This window comes from Argiope bruennichi, chromosome 2, assembly GCF_947563725.1.
Source record: "Argiope bruennichi chromosome 2, qqArgBrue1.1, whole genome shotgun sequence".
Classification (NCBI taxonomy): domain Eukaryota; kingdom Metazoa; phylum Arthropoda; class Arachnida; order Araneae; family Araneidae; genus Argiope; species Argiope bruennichi.
This window is the reverse complement of record NC_079152.1, coordinates 107,718,477-107,737,385: the sequence shown is the minus strand read 5'-3', so window position 1 is coordinate 107,737,385 and position 18,909 is coordinate 107,718,477. Positions and strand designations below refer to the sequence as shown.

Below are 18,909 nucleotides of genomic sequence, written 5' to 3'. Positions count from 1 at the left end.
AATGAAATTAAATAAAGAAGTATTTTAAAAACAATTAACAATTTAAACTGTTAAAGCTGAAAGTGACTAAATATTTTAATCTTTTGGTCTCATTTACTACAAAGAAAAATGAAATGAGTTTCTATCAGTGTATTTCAGCCTTTTTAAAATGTTTTTTTTTTTAAAATATGCTTTGGAAATTATTACTACCAGAATTATTTTAAAAGTAGTTGCTAAAGCAAGTAATTCTAAATCCTGATTTTGTTCTTATTTTAGATTTAAGAGATAAATAATATCAGATCTTTTTGTGTCATTTATTTTGAAAATAGTATTTTAATTCCTTTATTAATCATGAAGATATTTTTAATATGTTTTAATCTAAGTATATTATTATATTGAAATTCAAAAGAGAAGTACGAAAATAATCATCCGTCATTTTCTCAATTATAATATATATTTTTAGAGTGCAATTTAATACATAAATAAATGTGTGTAATTTTGTGAAAAGTTAATACTTAAATTTAAAGATTTTTATTAAATTTAAATATTTTGAAAGAAGAAATTTAAAAAAAATTAACTTCCTTTAATCGTAGCTTTCTTTGGTATGTATATAATTGCGCAATTCTTGCCTATTTTATTTGGTCAAATCAAGACTTAGACTTTAATTTAAAAGAATGAATACAAGCAAAATGATAATGCAAAATTTTTGAAACCTTGGAAGACTCTTATTCCCAGTCAAAACTTTTTTTAAATAAAAGAAATAAAGATAATTTTAATACTATCATCGTTTTAAATTACAATTTCTCAAGTCATGCATTCGAAAAATGCTTCATGTTAGATTAAGAGCAATTTTCTTTACAGTAATACTTCTCAAGAAATGTATATATATTACAGGCTGTCGAATTCGAATTCATTCGCCAACGTTTCAAGTCGTGAAACAACTAAGAGTATTCTAGGGTAAGTAAACATTTAAGTTTTTGATATGTGATTTTCTAGTGAATAAAATAAATACTATTAGTGAAAGTAACATTTATTAAGACTTTCTTGAGTAATACTTCTCAAGAAATGTATATATATTACAGGCTGTCGAATTCGAATTCATTCGCCAACGTTTCAAGTCGTGAAACAACTAAGAGTATTCTAGGGTAAGTAAACATTTAAGGGTTTGATATGTGATTTTCTAGTGAATAAAATAAATACTATTAGTGAAAGTAACATTTATTAAGACTTTTTAAAATCCTTGTTATTCTTAAAAATTATAAACTGATTGTATATTTTTAAAACTATTTGATTTAAGAAATAAATTTTATATGTAAAATATTTTTCAAGGAATTAAGTCAGGGATGTTTATTATTATTATTATTATTATTATTTCGATTCCGTTTCTAAACATATTTAAATTGAAAATTCCTTGTATTTCTACCTTATCCAAATAAATATCAAATTTTATTACAATAGCCTATAAAATTTTAGAACATGGCTCAATAATCGTAAATTATTTTGATTTAAGGTAATAAAAGATGTTTTTTGATAAATATATGAGGCCTTCATCAATTACAAATTCCATTAAGGATTTAGAGCTATGCCTAAAATAAATCTATTTAAAAACGATATAGTTTACAATCAAACGTATTTGGATTTTTCATGCAAATAATCAAAATTAGGAATTTATACTTCTTTTTTGTGATATTTTAATCTTATACTCATTTTATTTTAAACGGCTGCTGTACTTGCGAGTTTGAAGGAAAAATATTTTTCTTTGAAGACATTAACTGATGTTTGCATATTAATTTAAAATGCTAATTTAAAAGCTAGTGGTAAAATATAAGTACATGTATGAAATGTATCAAAGTTCTATTTCCAAAAAGAATATATATATATTTTTAAAGATATTACATGATACTAAGGTCGAGTGAACACGGATGGCTGTAACTGATATGATATCATCGTTTTCTTATTGCTTTATATCATGCGCACAACTATAAAAGTAGCATCGCACATGATGTACAGTTTGTTTCCAAATAATAAATGCGTATTCGGAATTTATTTGTGTGGAATAAAATGAACAAATATTCACTACTGAAAACAGTTTCGTATGCTTTCTTTCGGCTGGCTGCAATCAGAACAATTAAAGATCGCTATATCGCCACATTGGTTGCCCTGTAGATCCAAAACAGTTTACAAAAGTGTTCCCATTTCGGAAAGCATTCATTCTAGTGTTACTGGCCAAAAGATATAAGATATATCGTCATCATCTATTGTTGAAATATAGTAACTTTCCAATAATTTATATTCTTCGCTTAATATATTTTAACTTCATTGGCATTGGTTGTTAATAATTTTTTATGCTTGACATCTCTTATTTTGAAATAATGCGACTGCGGCGACTCAAGATTCAGACTGTTATGAATCATCTGTCTGTATGGATAGTAGAGCTGAAAGTCGGGTTTTAAACTAAAACATTAAATTTATAAATTTTAGGACAAAGTTGATTAATTTGTAATTTTACTGCATGTTTTTATGGTTAGAACATTCAAAAGGGACAAGCACAGAGTCATCAGGGAAATTATTGTTAGCACTTTTATTTAAATTAAAAGTAGGCAAACCTTCAAAAAGTACTTTTATTTTCAGTTACTAAAAAATAAACCACTTTATAAATTCTCATTTCATTTTGAAACGAAATGCAATATCAAATATGGTGTTATGTTGTTGCTACTTATGGCAGTTGTCTTGGACATACTCGCTGAGCCTAGTTAGTGCAGCAGCTTCTGAGGGAAAGGCCCCTGAGCACCCGACGGTAAAAGTCTGACTTCTAGCTTATATGATGATTTCACTCGCACACTTGTTTGCACAACCCCTTTTTACAAAGGAATTCTTTCACACACTTCACAGATAGAACACAGGGTAAAGAACAACCATGCCCGAACCTGGGACGTCTAGACCACGGGAAAGACGTAGACCAGAACGCAGGGTGTGCCCTAATCTATATGACAAAATAATCGCATGAAAAGTTTAAGCTTAAATATTATGATTATGCTTCACGTTAATATATTTAATGAAATCAGTGGGAGTCGTCTTCCCGAAGTTTTCTCGCATGTGCAGCAATAAATGCATTTCCAGATTATTAATCGCATACCATTGGCAATTAATATTTACAAAAAAACTTAATGGAGTCAAACTTTAGCGTTCTTATTGTGAGTTAATCGTTGTAATGCGGTTAATACACTCCTAAAAAATCGAACATGTGTTCATGATGCCTTTTACGGATGGTGTAAAATCAAACTTTGACATACAGCTGCAATTTTAATCACAAAATTAAAGCAAAATTCCATATATTTAAGTCATTCAGTTTTTGAATTATATGCTTGTAAAGGTACAAACTATGAGACGATTATTTTTTTGAAGTATTTGGTTTCAAATGTGATACATATCTGTTTTTCAGATACTAAATCCATGTACCAAATTTCCTCACCTAATCCTCCCCTCCACCTAGTTATAATAATAATTTAAACTTGAAGAGCTGGACAGAGATATTTTCATTAAAATCTGTTTCGTTGAAAATTTTGTTGAAATATACAAATTTGGAGTAGAGATCATATACGAAATTTCATTCGTCTCTTTCAAAAAAATTTTGATATCGAATTCACCGAACAGACAGAGTGACATATAAATAGACATATTCGATTTTTTTTATTATTTCTTTTTATTCAGGGAGTTATGGTACGTGGGGAATTGTTAAAGTCTTGAATTGGAATCTTTTAAAGGTGATAACATTTCCACATTGAAAGAAAAATTACTTACTTGAATGAAAAATTTTAATTATTTAAGAAATTGTTTCAATCTTTACATATGAAAGAAAACTTTAATAATTACAAAATAATCGAATTTAAACTTATTACTGCAATTGCTTTGTAATGTAATAATGTTTTAGCTAAAAAATGCATAAAAATTTTTTATTCCAGGTACAAACAAGTTTTGAAATTTCAAGTACCAGAAGTCAAATACATTTGGAGCATTAACAATGAAAATGAATATGCTGCTGTCATTCCTACCTGTATTCTTATTCGCCTGCTATGTGGTCATTAGTGCTCAGAATGATCCAAATGAAGAGTTTCTTAAAATACTGAATTGCATTGCCTCATGTAGGATAAATATTTCATTTATTATTAAGATCATTTAGTTTAATATATATGCTACATTTTTATTTTAAAGTCAAAATTCTTAAAAAGAATAAGAAATTAAGAATCTAAAGAATAAAATTAATAAGAAGAAATCGGAATGAATCAGGCTGAATAAATGTCTATTGAGTTGTTACATATTAAGCAAAATTTCACACATAAGTCTTTAATTTTAAATATTACAGCGTCATTTATAAAAGAAATTTGGGGTATCGCATTTTTATTGATTGATTACCGCATAATTCATATTTTATATACTAATGCTATTGCCTCACTGGTAAGTGCCTAAACCATATAGATGAAAAGTTGCCGTATAAGTAAGCAGGTTTAAATATCCCTGGTGTGTGTGATTTGGAATCGAGTTACTTTCAGTTCGATGATGGAATGCTCCTCCTATGGAAGAAGCCTACATGGCAGACCAATGAAGCAAGTATTTCAGCAATCGAATCCCTTCTTTAAATTTCTTCTTAGACTGTCATTCAGGTCACATTGGTCTTTCAGATGTTTCCGATTAGCGAAGCAGAGGAGACTTGACGCTATGAGCTGTGATTTATTGATCATTAAAAAAAAGGTTAATAGTTAATTAGATTTAAATGGATATGAGTCATATTAAATAGAAATGAATGTCAGAAATTGAAATAGCTTCATGCGGAACAACTTTTATTTTGAAATGCGTACTAGCATTCTAGGCAAAAGAAATGTAATAAAATAGTTGTTGGGAATCAGATTGTAGTATATTTCCTTCAGTCAAACAAATAAAAGTTCACTTTATAAAACTAAATGCTACAAATAGTTTAATGCACGAAATTTTTCTAAAGAAATCAAAATTGTTTGAAATTAATTAAAAATATTAGATATTTAAAAAAATCTATACATATATTAAAATATAAATCTTTTTTAAAATACTTGTCATATAAAAATTCAATTAAAAAATATGAAGGAAATCTTCAAATGAATCTCTTTAAGGATGCATTATTCATTTTAAAAGTTAACCTATTCTATCATTAATCAATAAACTCATTAAAATCATTCATTATAAATTCTTTGCATGTGCATATTTTGTTTTGTGGATTTTGTGAACATGAAATTCATCTGATTTATTTTCGATTTCTTTGTCAATAATTAAAAGATAAAAACTATTAGAAAATATTGAAATAAAATCTGGGTCACATTTTCTATAATTCAGTGACAATGATTTTAATTATACGTATTATTCATCGTATATTTTTATGGACAATAAATAATAGTTTAAATAATAAGAATAGGATTTTGTTTATTCTGGATGCATTCAATATTATTGTTGTAGATATATATATTCAGAGAAAAAAAAAGAATGATTCAGAATGGAATATTGACTTTACCGATTTCTTTCATAGCGGTACTTTTTGCAGTGTTTAGTAGTAATCAAAAGTCCACTATTCCGATCAGCCACAGATAATTATGGGTGACTTGACTTCCGCGACAGCATTGGCGGGAATTAAGGTTGAGTCCTAAGGGCTATCCGGCTACTGTGCAGCTCCTCTTGTGGAAGATATAACTGGTCATTAGTAGGGCCAGCTGACCCCACCTCATTCGGAACCATCCTCATACCTGAGATAACCTGCCTAGGCTTAGTAGTAATAGTCTATTGACAATTCCTACCCTTCTTCAGGCATATAGCGAAAACTGAACACTGCGACAGCTTTGGTAGGAACTATGGTTGTTTCCTAAGGGCCAACACCGTTCACGATACAACCCTTCCAGTGGGAAGCACGTCCCATCATTGATAGGGAGTAGTCGACATAACACAATTTCGGTAGGTGGGGAGAAATAGCCCCCATGCAGAAAGTTTCTCATCCTCAAATCTGAAGTGTCCACTTCTGTAGATCAGTGTTTAGCACTAAATACGTCATCATAAAATCATTACAAAGTATTCATCAAAATATAACTGAATTATATTGTTATATAATTTGGAACTCATTTTAATATCAAACTGTTTGATCCGTTCTTTTCTACATAATGTAATGTAAACAAGTGTTACGTATTATTACTTTAAAAAATAGATAATGCCATGAATAAGATAAAAGAAGAGGTCAATGAGCGAGTAGTAGAAACTCGAGACGTAAAAACAATAACAGTTGCAAGAGAATATTCATTCTTATGTGAAGCAAGGTTCAATTTTTTATGCCATTACATGTTTTATAAGTATAATTTAGAAACGAATTTTTGAAATGCTATTAAATATGTTTGATCTTCTTCACAATTTGTCATCAAAAATTTATTACTGAAATAAGCATTTTAAAAATTCTTTGAATCGCAGACATTTTTTTAAATCTGATTTTGGCATTCTCTTTCTTAAATATTATAGAAAATACACTTTTCTTCTAAATTTTCTGTATCAACTATGGCGAATTTTGTAGCCGCCCAAAATAATCATTTCTTTTCTCTGTAAATATTCTGTTCTTTAAAATTCAATCTACTTGGTTAATGTGCAATACATTTATGAATGTTTTCCTGGTGTTAGTATGGTAGTGTGATTAAAAAGATGAATGAATGCAATTATTTATCATTTTTATTTTCTTGGTTTCATATCAAATCCACTTTAAAATTACTACTTTACTTTTCAGCTGGAAATCAAACGTTTTGCGACGAATTTCTAGTGTGTAACAATGAGTTGGCTAAACCGGTAAATTATAAGTTCTTCATATTTTTGTTGCAATAAAATAGCTATTGTATATGTCTTTCCCTACGATAAACTTCTTAAATCTAAAAAATTGTATTTTGGTTTGTTCATTGCGCATAATAAAATTGAATTAAATTAAATATTTATAAAATTTACCAAATGAAAATAAATATAAGAGATTCGCGATTTATTTCCTTTTTATCCGGTGTTCAAAATAAGGTAAGGTAAGGTAATTGGCCAGAGGAATGTGTTATTGTGAAAGCTCCATACTGCCAAATCAACTTTTCCACCCATTTTAAAGTGGAAGTTAATCTACAATTTATTAATATTTTCGCGAACTTATTCAGTGAACTATGTTCTTAAATTTGCGACTACACATTTGTTAAAAAATGTGGATTCAAAAATTTAGGAGCATTGTGATAAAAAAAACTCAATCACATAAAAATTAAATAAAATAAAAAAACATTTATGAAAAAAAAATAATGGAAAGAACTTTATGGAATATTACATACTGGTTGAAAGCGGATTATTTGTAATCGTTTTTCATTTTAAAAACAGTTAAATTATGAACATCCTCTTTTTTTCTTATCCTTATTATAATTTATTGTAAAGAAAATTACCAAATTTTAAAATAGAATTACCTAAAATAACAATAAAAATTATAATAAATATGTCCACAAATTTAAGGTTTTTGAGAATACCTTCAATAATACATTCATGCTTTAGCGAAAGGTAACACTGAAAATGCCTTTTATGCTTATTTTGATGGTTTTCAAGGTGATTTAAGTTTTTTCAATTTTAATCGGATCCAAAAATCTTCATTACTTTTTAATTTCATCAGAAAGATGCTTCTTATGATGTTTTGTTACACGACAATTCTACCAATTAAAAAAATGTGAGTCAGAAAAAAATATTTCATTAATTAATTTGCAGCTATCTCAGTTCAACATATTTTGATAAATGATTCATTTCTTCTTTTGCTTCTTCATTTCAGTTTTTGGAGGCTTATGAAGAATGCGTAAAAAAGTATCTTCCGAACGGAATTGGACATTGTGATGAAAATAATCAATTGTATTATTCTGCTGGAATACGCAGATTGGTAATTTATTTTTAAATTCATTTTGTGCTTATGTGTCAGAAGAATGTAATAATGGAAAATTTATAGTTGTGGTTAAAGCTGTTTTTATGTCTTATTCTATTTATGTAAAATCGGAAGTAAATATTCGTTTAATAGATTAGTTTGCAGCAAATGTATCTGAAACCAATTTTTAATCATTCCCTTAGAGTTTCCATGAACTCTTTCGAACAATGAAAAACATAAAAGGATACAAACAATATAAGTAATCTCGTATAGTAGAATTAAAGTACAAGTTTGGTCACAGAATCCTTCTCTGATTACAAAATAAATGAATAAATAAATAGAATTAAAAATTAAAAAAAACGATAGTAATTTGACATATGTTTTTTTAGTTATATAGTAAAGACGTTTATAGTATTTTTAATAAAACTACTTATGTCAGAAAATATCTATCTATGTGAGCCTCCTTAGTAGCTTGAAGTCAATGACATATTCCAGTTCTATTCAAGTATAAAATTTCCCAACATTTCGATTGTCAAATTGGACATTGTGTCATGATCCTAAATTTGATGACCAATATCTTTAACTTAACGTTACAAATACACTTATCCTTTATTCTACAAATCCAAATATTGACATTGCATAATAATGTCTGATTTAAATTTATGGAACAAAAGGACACACTGAACATTTTACTTCACTAAAGCCATTTTATAATAATCGAATGCAAAATCATTATTTCTACTTAAATTGGAATAAAAAATATATGAATTAATCTTCAGAACTAAAAAAAAATATTAAAAACAAATCTATTACATAATACAAATTTTACAGTATTTTATTCAATACACTATTGTACTAATTTTTTGTGATTAATGAAATACTTTATGCATATTTCAATGGAGAGAATAAATTAAAACTCAATTCAATACCAGATAATGAATATTTCAATATAATATATTATGATAAGCTTCCGTGTTTAAACTGTACTAAATGGACACATTTCCTGATGAAATTATACATATAAATATGCATGAGCACTTCCAGTGTCTTAATTTCAATTACAGTGTAATCATTTTTCATTTAGGCTTTTAATGTATCTCTTTCTTTTGGGAATTGCTAATATTCATTTCAAAAATTCTGATATATTAATGATTAGAAGAATATATACTTTTTCAAAATTGGGGCATTAATAGGGAAAAATCATTCTAAATGTTCTTCAAAACGTGTCGTTGGAGATTGAGATTACCAAATTTGACATAGTCACTCTTAAGTGAATGACGATGATGATGATGTCGTGTCCGCGTTACCATGGAAAGGGGGTGCAGTTGCTTCACTCTTAAGTGAATGTCCATTAAAAAAATGTCGCAGATATTTATTTGATTTTATATTACAAATTAATTAATATTTTAATGCATTTCTTCCATCATTTTGATGCTTAGTATTAAATAAAAATATTTTTTTATACATTTTTAATGCATTTTAATTTTTAATACATTTTTAAAATACAAAAACATTATTTTTTAATATATATATATATATATATATATATATATATATATATATATATATATATATATATATATATATATATATATATATATATATATATATATATATATATTGAAATTAGGAAAAAACAGAAATAAAATAGGCATTAATTAAAAAATAATGTTTTTGTATTTTAAAAATGAATAAAAAATATTTTAATTAACTGAATTTATAATTAAATGTGTTGTTACAATATTAAATACAATTTTTCATGCGCGTAATTGCTATTATTAATTAATTTAGTTAATAATAGTGTATTGCTATAATTAATTAAGAGGAAATTTTAAGAATAAAATAAAGCAGCATGTATCAAGCAAAAAACCTTCTCATCCTATGTTGTTTTGAATCAAACGTAAATGTAAAAAAAAAAAATTCCTTTTTTCCTTATTTAGATAAACAGATGCGTAACGAAAAAAACTAAGGACGTACAAGTAAGTCATTTTTTATTTGTGTAATTAAACTATAATAGAGCATACTGACAAAAAAACACGCATTGAATGATGCAAATTATGTTGTAAAAGCAAACTGGATTTTATAAAATATACTTTAAATTTCACTAGCAGATATCATAGCATCTTTTTTTAAAAGCACTGCACATTTCGCAATTATGTAATAAGTTATCATTAAAAATAAAAACAGTATTTTAGAAAAAGCGTAGACACTTACTTTGGATGGTATCGTTGGATTCTACATTATTTGTAAAGTCAGCAAATAAAATTATTCAGATCTTAATTGAAATAAAATTTCCAATTCTTCTTGTGAAAATATGTATAAAATGCAAAAGTATAATTTCTGTATTAATTTTAATATATTCTTTACTCATTTCCCATCGCTCCAAATATTAGATGTGTATTGAAATTATTGCAAGCTCCATCATTAACTGTTTTGTGTAATATATATTTGCATCAACAATTAGTTGGATTTTTTTTTTATTTTGGAAATCTAACTTAAAATTTACTATTTGAAATAATTTATTAATCTTAATATATTATAATTCAAAATATTTTTTGACATTGTTTCAATGCACACATTAGTATAATTCATGAATACTATCTGTATCTGAAGCGAGTGAATATTTCAATTATGTAGATGAATGAACTTAAATGAGCCTGAATAGGAGCAATTTAAACGAGAGATTTTTTAACCCATTTTTATAAAGACAGTTATTAATTGCAAATTAGGCAAATACATTATTTTTAGAATAAAAAATTATTCAAAAATTTTACAACAATATTTATAATTTCAAAAACTATATTTCTTCCGACACTCGAAAAACAAATTTCATGCATGTATTTTTCTTCCCTATAAAATTTATCTGTCAAATACTGTGATGCTTAATGTATACAAAAATATATATAAAAAATAATAATAATAATTTTTATTCGTTTCAGCTAACGGATGAACAGAAAGAAGAAATGCATAAAGTGAAGGTATATGGATTTAAATAATATTTATTTAATTACCTAAAAATTATTTTTAAAATTAAAAATTTTCGGCTAAGCAAGTGGTTTAATGGAAGAAATATATATATATATATATATATATATATATATATATATATATATATATATATATATATATATATAAATTTATTTTTATAAGATCATTTGAGTGTAGAACTATCATATAAATTCAATTTATTAATTTACTGTAAAAAGCAATTCAAGTTTATATCTATGCATAATAAGTTAAATAATAGCAATTCATAAAAATTCCAGCCATTAATTTATTTAGGAGGTTTTTATTCTTTTTTATTTTTTAATTATAAATAATTATTGTAAATATGAAATCTTTTGATCTTTTTCTAAAATTTATTACTGTACCAGGTAATCTATGAGGATTTAAACCGTATTAAATTTTTCGATTAATAGAAAGTCAAAAATATTTTCTAAATTTAAAAATATTAAAATCCTTTATTTTCATTATAATTTTAAAATTAAAAAAATGAAAGAAGAATCGATTTATAATGTTTCATCTTTACAAACACGAAACAAATCATGTTAGAAAAAAGGGAAAAAAACAAATAAAAAACACTTCACATTCAAAGAATGCATTGGATGATTTTGTGCATAAAAAAAATCATTCTAAGTGCATTTATCATTAATATTATTTTGTAGAATTCAATACTAATGCTTTTATTTTTCAGTTAATTCGATACTAGTATCTTTTATGCACAAATTTGCTCCCAACTTCTCCTGAAAAAATGTGTTTTATAAGACTGAAATCCTTGGCTTTTTAGAGAATGTAGGATAGAGTACTTTTGTTAATTAAGAAACAGTTTTTAATTTGCTTAGTAAAAAATGTATAATTTCTCCAACATAAATTATTATGTCCTTTTATTTCTATTATTTTTTTGTATTGGCAATATTTCAAAGATGACCAGCCAGAAAATTTCGAGATTTTTATTTCTTGATAATTTTGATCAATTTCTTTACTATCTCCATTCCTTCATGTAAATTTTTTTAAGGACTTAATTATATATAGAAAATATATGCCTTTTAATAATTATAAGAAAAAAAACTGTTATCCACAGAATTCTTTCATTGATTTTCACATTTATATCATTTATTTTATGATTTATTCAGTTATCAAAATATAATTCAATATCAAAATCAGGTTGAAATTTTCTAAATAATTACAACATGCTGTCGATAAAGTAAAAGGGAGAAAGATACAAAAATAATACTGTAATTCATTTTATCATATTCCAAAAACACGAAATTGAAATCATTACTCTGTTCGAATTAATTAAATATTTGTTTAAAAATAAAAGAATTTTTTTCTTGCCACCTTTTTAATATTAATATTACCTTTCTTTTTTCTGGTTTTTTTAGATTCTGCATTAAGTTGTTTGTGAGAAGCGAATAAATGTTCAGTATAAAAAAGTATATCGAAAAATGGAACTTTCTTAAAAAGAAATTATTACGAGAAAAATAGAATTAACTGTATTTCTCACATTAAACTTTTCTTAAATTTAACGAAGGTTTTTCTTTTTTTTTTCGTGCTTCTTCTTATTGATTTTAATATCCGTTACAAGTAATTTATAATGAAAGAATCCTAAAGTTATGAAGCTTGCAATTAATTTATCTTAGGAGTTAGCTATCAGATATTGGAAGTAGATGACATGTAATTAATACCTAAATTAAATCTTTTATTTATCTTCTTTCTTTTAGTATTTTGAAAAATCTAATTATTTTATAGTGATTGAAGCATAATTTTATTTCAGGAATGCTTAGAATCTCTTAGTAGCCAGGCTGGCTGTGAATGATCCTCTTCAAATAGTAACTAGACATCTGGTTTCTATTTTTACTATTCAGGAAGAAGACAGAGAGAAAATTTTGCACTTATGCATAAGTTCCAAAAATCAGTGTAATGATATGTAGCACATAGGATGATTTGTAACGTTATTGCCCAACACATATTTCAAACAGAATAATAATAATTGAATTTCACTTGCTGATGTATTATAGTTTTTTGTTGTTGTTTATACGTATTATTTTTGTTAGTGCAGGTCTGAAGCCGAGAAATAATTTTCATACGTTGCTTTATAGGATATTCAAAGCTATAATCTTATTCTGGAACTTATATTACAGAAACTTATCTAATTTAAGGAATAAAGGATGATTTAAAATATTTGCATTAATATTATAACTTTAAAAGTCATTTACGAATCTAAAAAATACAGGGTGGCCATAAAGTAATTTTCACTCTTTGGCGACTTCTACTGCTAAAACGAATGAACGAAATGAAACCACATTTTATATATAGACTGTGAAAGACATGAAAGATAAATTACGCAGAAAAAAAAAAGTATCAAAACTTGCCGACTGGCACTGTGAGAGTACAGTCATAAATGAATTCAAGAAACTTACAGAAAATAATCTTCACATCAACATAACTGCATCAACATTTCCAATATTCTGACTTTACCTGTGTACAGCATAGTGCATATTATGTAAGACGTTCCTCACTGTTGAGTGTAAACTATTAGTTTCGATGTTCACAACAGCAGGTCTTTTGTTCTGTTTCAAGAAATGCAAATTTGCTTAAGAGAAGCCATGTCATTATACTGTATAGTATAGAACAGTTTTACATTAAACCATGCTGAGGTAAGGTTGGCCCTATATGAAGCACACATCAACAATCAATCACGAACTGTCAAGAACATATCAATAGTTAAGATCGAACTGCTAGCAGGTCGTTTGCTCTTCACTTTTCACAAGGAATGCATGGCGCTGCTATCACGAAGGCACTAGGAATTTTACATCCATCTCGATATGCAAATTTCGCATGTGACAGTAGCGCCAGTTATCTGCAGCTTTCAGTAATTTTTTTTCGATGAAATTCATCTTCCCATGCCTTCTGAAGTCTGTATATGAAATGCGGTTTTATTTCGTTCATTCGCTTTAACTGTAGATGCCACCAATCAAAGAATGTTATGTTATGGCTGCCCTGTATATAGAGATAAATTTTCAAAAAGTAAAATCGTAAAATAAAGGTTGCGCATAACTGCATATCCGATATGAATTAATCAAGTTTATTGAATATTACAGTTAGCTTCTGGTCAGGGTTTAAACTCCGTACTTAAGTATGGATATTTAAAGAACTTTGTAACTGTAACTGTGCACTCTTCTGAAATAAAAACATTATTAGTCGGAAAACATTGATATAAGTTTTGTCAGCAAAAATGTAAAGTTAAAAAATTTTGTTTAAAAATTTCGTTGTAATTATTCATTAAAAATTTTTTATTCAATATGATGACCATCCCTTTCACTTAAGTGTTGAAACTTCAATAAGACTCTAATGCAGAAAATGTAATCCCTCAAAATGCTTATAGAATGATGTAACGGAGAATCTATTTTAAAATTTCATTCTCCACTGAATACTTATATTCTTTGAAATAAATGAGGTGGCCAGATCAAAAACTATTAGCACAAGGAAACAAGAAATAATTGACTTCTGCAAACAGCAAAAATGCATCATTAGAATTTTAACTATCACGAATATTTATTTAAAAAAGAAACCATGACAAAGTACAGATACAGATTTTTCAAATTATAATTAATATATTTAGAAAAATATAAAATCCTACTATTTCCAAAGTAAATAAAGAATCAAAAGAATGTTTACATTCGAACTACTGCAGAATTTATAGCACTAATTTTCTACTAAACATATTTTAAAACAAAACCTGAAATCATTATTCGAAACTGAGTGATTTCTTTGACTTACTTTTGGAAGACGGAAGAGAACACAGAAGCAAAGAAACAAAAATGAATATTTAAATTTTTATTGTGTGATTTAGAAAAACTGATTTTCATAATGTTTATATTTTTCTCTTTATCCCATCTCATATGTTTTCAACATAAAGAGTGGGTGCATCGATATATCGTAATATCTGACTTCAAGTTTCAATGGAAACTACATCTGCTGATTCAAAAGAAAATTGCTTATAGGAAAGTTTTCTGATAAAATGTATGGATTACAACGTTTCTTTCTTAAATTTCCATTTGTCATGCCACTAGATATTTCTGCATTTAGAATTTAAAAAATCTAGAATGACGTCAGCACCATTTATATATATTCAAAATGAAAAGTGTTATTTAAAGGATTGACTAGTCCCAATATGTGACATTGGCTCTTCGAGATTATTGCTTGCGAAAAATTTGAGTAAAATATTTTATGCTTCATTTTTTCTCTCCATATAAAACAATTATAGATTTATCATTTTAATTGACAAACAAATTGTATAATCTTTGAGGCATTAAAATCATTACTGCTCACTTTATTATATAACCAGATGGCTTTAATAAGATCTTATCTAAAATTTCAACTTTATTCTGCAATAGAAAGAGATTAAAATGTATTTGAACAAATAACGCTCTTGCTTAATCGGAACATGTTCACAAATGTTATTTGAACAACAAATAAAATCATTCCCACCAGGTTTTTTTTTGTTTAGTTTCATTCTTGATATATTAAAAGTGAAATAGTAATTGGTTTTCATTATATCTAAAAAATTACCAGCGATAAGTTTTTTCACATTTTTCAAATGATTAAATTTTTTTTTCGTTTGCTGAAACAAAGTTTTGCATTATATTTAGTTATTAAATTGCATTTTTTCATCACATTCTATGAAATAAGCAATTTTTAATAAGAGCTTGGCTCTTACCAGATTTCTGATACTAGAGCAAATTGATCTATTCAAAATCTTTCGAATCTTTGAGATTTTGATCGTATTATAAACATATCATGGTTTCTCTGATTCAATAAAAAGCAATCGTTTAATGAATAAATTTTAGGGACGCAGTAGCGCTTTTTCAAATTGTTTGCAGAAATTCCTTTTTGAAATAAGAATATTTTATTGTCTAAATAAATACTTTAAGATTCTATAAAGTTTGTGATTTTTCGCTTTTTTGTTTGAGAATTTCAGAAAAGAACGAATTTTTTCGTTTAGAAAAGTGCTCATGAATTTGTAAAATTCTCAATCTTTATATGTTTAATAGTAGGTGAACTAGAATTGAAACGTCTATCGATACACTGCGCTGCTAATATTTTTATAAAAAAAAGACTATTTTTATAAAAAAAGAAGGATCTGCAATCCACATATTTTCTTCTGTTTTCATTCGCGCATTTTGATCCTTAGTTTTAGAAGTAAAACTAATAGAAACATTACAAAACAAAACTAAGGCCAGAGAGTTTTCAATCTACAATGTATATATTCAAACTTTGGTAAAAAATATCTACAGCTGTCTGCTGGAGGTGTAATCTAAAAACAAATCCGTGGTCTTGCATGGTATTTTACTAATTAATTTATAATTAGACATTTTATTCATAAGAATGTCGCTCTTATACTTTTTGGAATGAAATTTACAATAGTTGTTGGCAACATTTAAAAAAAATAAAACTATAGTTATCTATATCTTTCCATGTCATTTATCAGGAAATTAGGATTTTTTTCTCTCAGAGCACCATGTATAGCAATCTTACTTTTAAGCTGTGGAATTAGTTTGTAGGAAATGAAGTTATCATATGCAAAATTTCATCCTACAAGTATATATGCTCGGTTACTTACTGTCCAGTGACATTATTTCTCATTTTTTTTTGTCTGGTTCTTTTCAAATATAAATCTATTACTTAAAAAATGAAATTTTATTTTCTCGCTAAAACAATGATTTGATTCCATAGTTATGAGACTTATATGATATATATTTTTCATTTATTATAATGATAGTTTAATGCAGGTAAAATAGTTTTAGTTGTTAATCAATCATTGAACTAGTTAATTCCTGATCCTTTATTTTTAATTCCATGAATAAAAGAAAATATATCCTTGTGATTTTTCTTATAAGGGAATTGCCTTAATATTGCAGCAAATACTTTACAGAAGTTTATTTTTACATTTTCTATGTGAATACGCAATATTCATTGCAAGATCTTAAGTAAATTTAAAAAGAAAAAAATATCGGGTCACATTGTCTCTAAGAAAATCTGAGAGATAACATACCATCCATAATAAAATCCAAAAATATATCGCGTGTCCAATAAATTTGTAAATACTTTAAAAATTCAAAAAAATTGAAGGACTTTGTATATTTGAATGCGGTTTGCGAAACTATTATTCTCATAAAGGGGGATTTTTTTGATACAGAAAAAAAAATTCAAAAATTTGTCAATAGAGTGCGCTGCACACAAGCAAATTAGTGGAAATATGCAAATTAAAGTCTTATGAAAGGCAGAGTGAGCCATTGACACATCATTTCTAAAGGTTTGCATAAGGTTTGTATTAAGATGTTGACACTGGTGGATAAAGCACTATTGGTAAAGTTGTTTTATGTCAGCACTATTGGTCAAGTTAATCGGCGGCTGAAGCCTTACGAAAGTTTAGGACCCAGAAAAGATTGAAGAAAGGTTCAGGTCCGATCACTCCTGCTGGACTTGTTTCCCTAGTACGCCGTTTCGAAGAAACTGGAAGTTTGTGTCATCAGTCAAGCAGTGGTACACCTCGTTTAACAACAGTCCGTACCCCCGATGTCTCTTCGCAAATGGACACGCTAAGGGAACAGTCTACAACTGCAGTCAGTAGCGCACGAGAAGTGTCACGAATAACTGGTATACCAAAGACTTCGGTGTACCGTATCCTTCATGGTGTATTGCAATTGTACCCATACAAATTGCAATCGCTACATCAGCTCTTACCAGATGATACAGCTAAGAGATTGGAATTCTCAAATTGGGCTTTGGCGAAAATTGAAGATGATCCGCGATGGCTGCTGAAAATATTGTGGACAGATGAGGCTCATTTTGCTTTGCATGGAGCAGTTAATACCCATAACTGTAGAATATGGGCAAATGAGAATCCACATGCTTACACTGAGAAGCCCCTGCATTCACCACGGGTTACTGTTTGGTGTGGTTTCACTGTATCCATTATTGTAGGCCCTTTTTTCTTTGAAAAGCCCTGTAAAAAAGCAGGATGGAAGACATGTTCAGTTAATGGAAGAAGTTACTTGGAAATGTTACAGAAGGAAGTGATACCGTCCTTATTGGAAGACGATGTCCTTGACACAGTGACATTCATGCAAGACGGGGCACCTCCTCACATCGACACCGAAGTGAAGACATTTTTGAGAAGAACTTTTACTGAAGAACGGATAATCAGCCGTCACTTTACACATGAATGGCCCCCACGCTCACCAGATTTAACACCCCTTGATTTTTGGCTATGGGGTTACCTTAAGTCTCGGGTGTACCACCATAGGCCAACTTCGTTAGTGCTGCTAAAGGAAGCCATTCGCCACGAAATCTCATGCATTCATCCGGATATGCTATATGATGCAGTTACCAGTGTTGTCTCCCGCTTCCAAACTGTTATTTGTGGGGATGGCGGACACATAGAACAAGTACTGTAGTACTAGTGTGATACGCATGTAAACAATTGCTTGCATGCAAATGAAAGTATTTTTCCCGTAGAATTGTATGTTTTGCTTGTGTTTAGCGCCCTCTATCGACAAATTTTTTAACTATTTCTTTTTTTTGTATGAAAAAAATCCCCCTTCATGAGAATAACAGTTCGCAGTTTCCTTCAATTTTTATGAATTTTTAAATTATTTACAAATTTGTGGGACACCCGGTATATCCAAACAGAACAGAAGCATTTAACTAAAAATTTATTTTTTGCATCTCATATCATTTCAACTAATTTCAGAGAACTGATATAATTATATAAAAAAATACTAACTACTTTACTAAAAAATACTAATATACTTTTTAACATTATATGGCAATATATTTCCCCGATTGCATTGAAATTAAGGATTTACCATTTTTAAAGCTTATACATTCATTGAAACATGATCCTTTATAAAAATAATTTTATTAACCAACATTTTGCTATTTTATTGAAGGTCAAATGTGATTGAATGATATTTAGCTACTTGATATACAAAATAATTCTAGAG

The 18,909-nt window shown here is 27.6% G+C and overlaps 1 protein-coding gene across 2 annotated transcripts; it reads left to right on the top strand.

Moving 5' to 3' along the window:
• Nucleotides 1-865: 865 nt before the first annotated feature.
• LOC129957011 (uncharacterized) lies at nt 866-12,900 on the top strand. Of its 2 annotated transcripts, XM_056069119.1 has the most exons (8): nt 866-936; nt 1,062-1,124; nt 3,942-4,121; nt 6,764-6,822; nt 7,814-7,918; nt 9,841-9,879; nt 10,840-10,878; nt 12,675-12,900. In XM_056069119.1, the coding sequence occupies exons 3-8, from the start codon at nt 4,001-4,003 to the stop codon at nt 12,714-12,716; spliced, it is 405 nt and encodes a 134-aa protein (XP_055925094.1). In that variant the 5' UTR covers nt 866-936; nt 1,062-1,124; nt 3,942-4,000; the 3' UTR covers nt 12,717-12,900. The 2 variants fall into 2 exon arrangements, with proteins under 2 accessions (XP_055925094.1, XP_055925101.1); XM_056069126.1 differs by lacking the exon at nt 866-936 and having other exon boundaries at nt 1,061-1,124.
• The last annotated feature ends 6,009 nt before the right edge of the window (nt 12,901-18,909 follow it).

Bases quoted from the DNA above. Each gene is read 5' to 3' on its own strand.
- LOC129957011 (XM_056069119.1), top strand. From the start codon at position 4,001: ATGAAAATGAATATGCTGCTGTCATTCCTACCTGTATTCTTATTCGCC. The intron at 4,122-6,763 runs GTAGGATAAATA...TTTACTTTTCAG, and splicing joins ACTGAATTGCATTGCCTCAT to CTGGAAATCAAACGTTTTGC. The intron at 7,919-9,840 runs GTAATTTATTTT...TTCCTTATTTAG, and splicing joins CTGCTGGAATACGCAGATTG to ATAAACAGATGCGTAACGAA.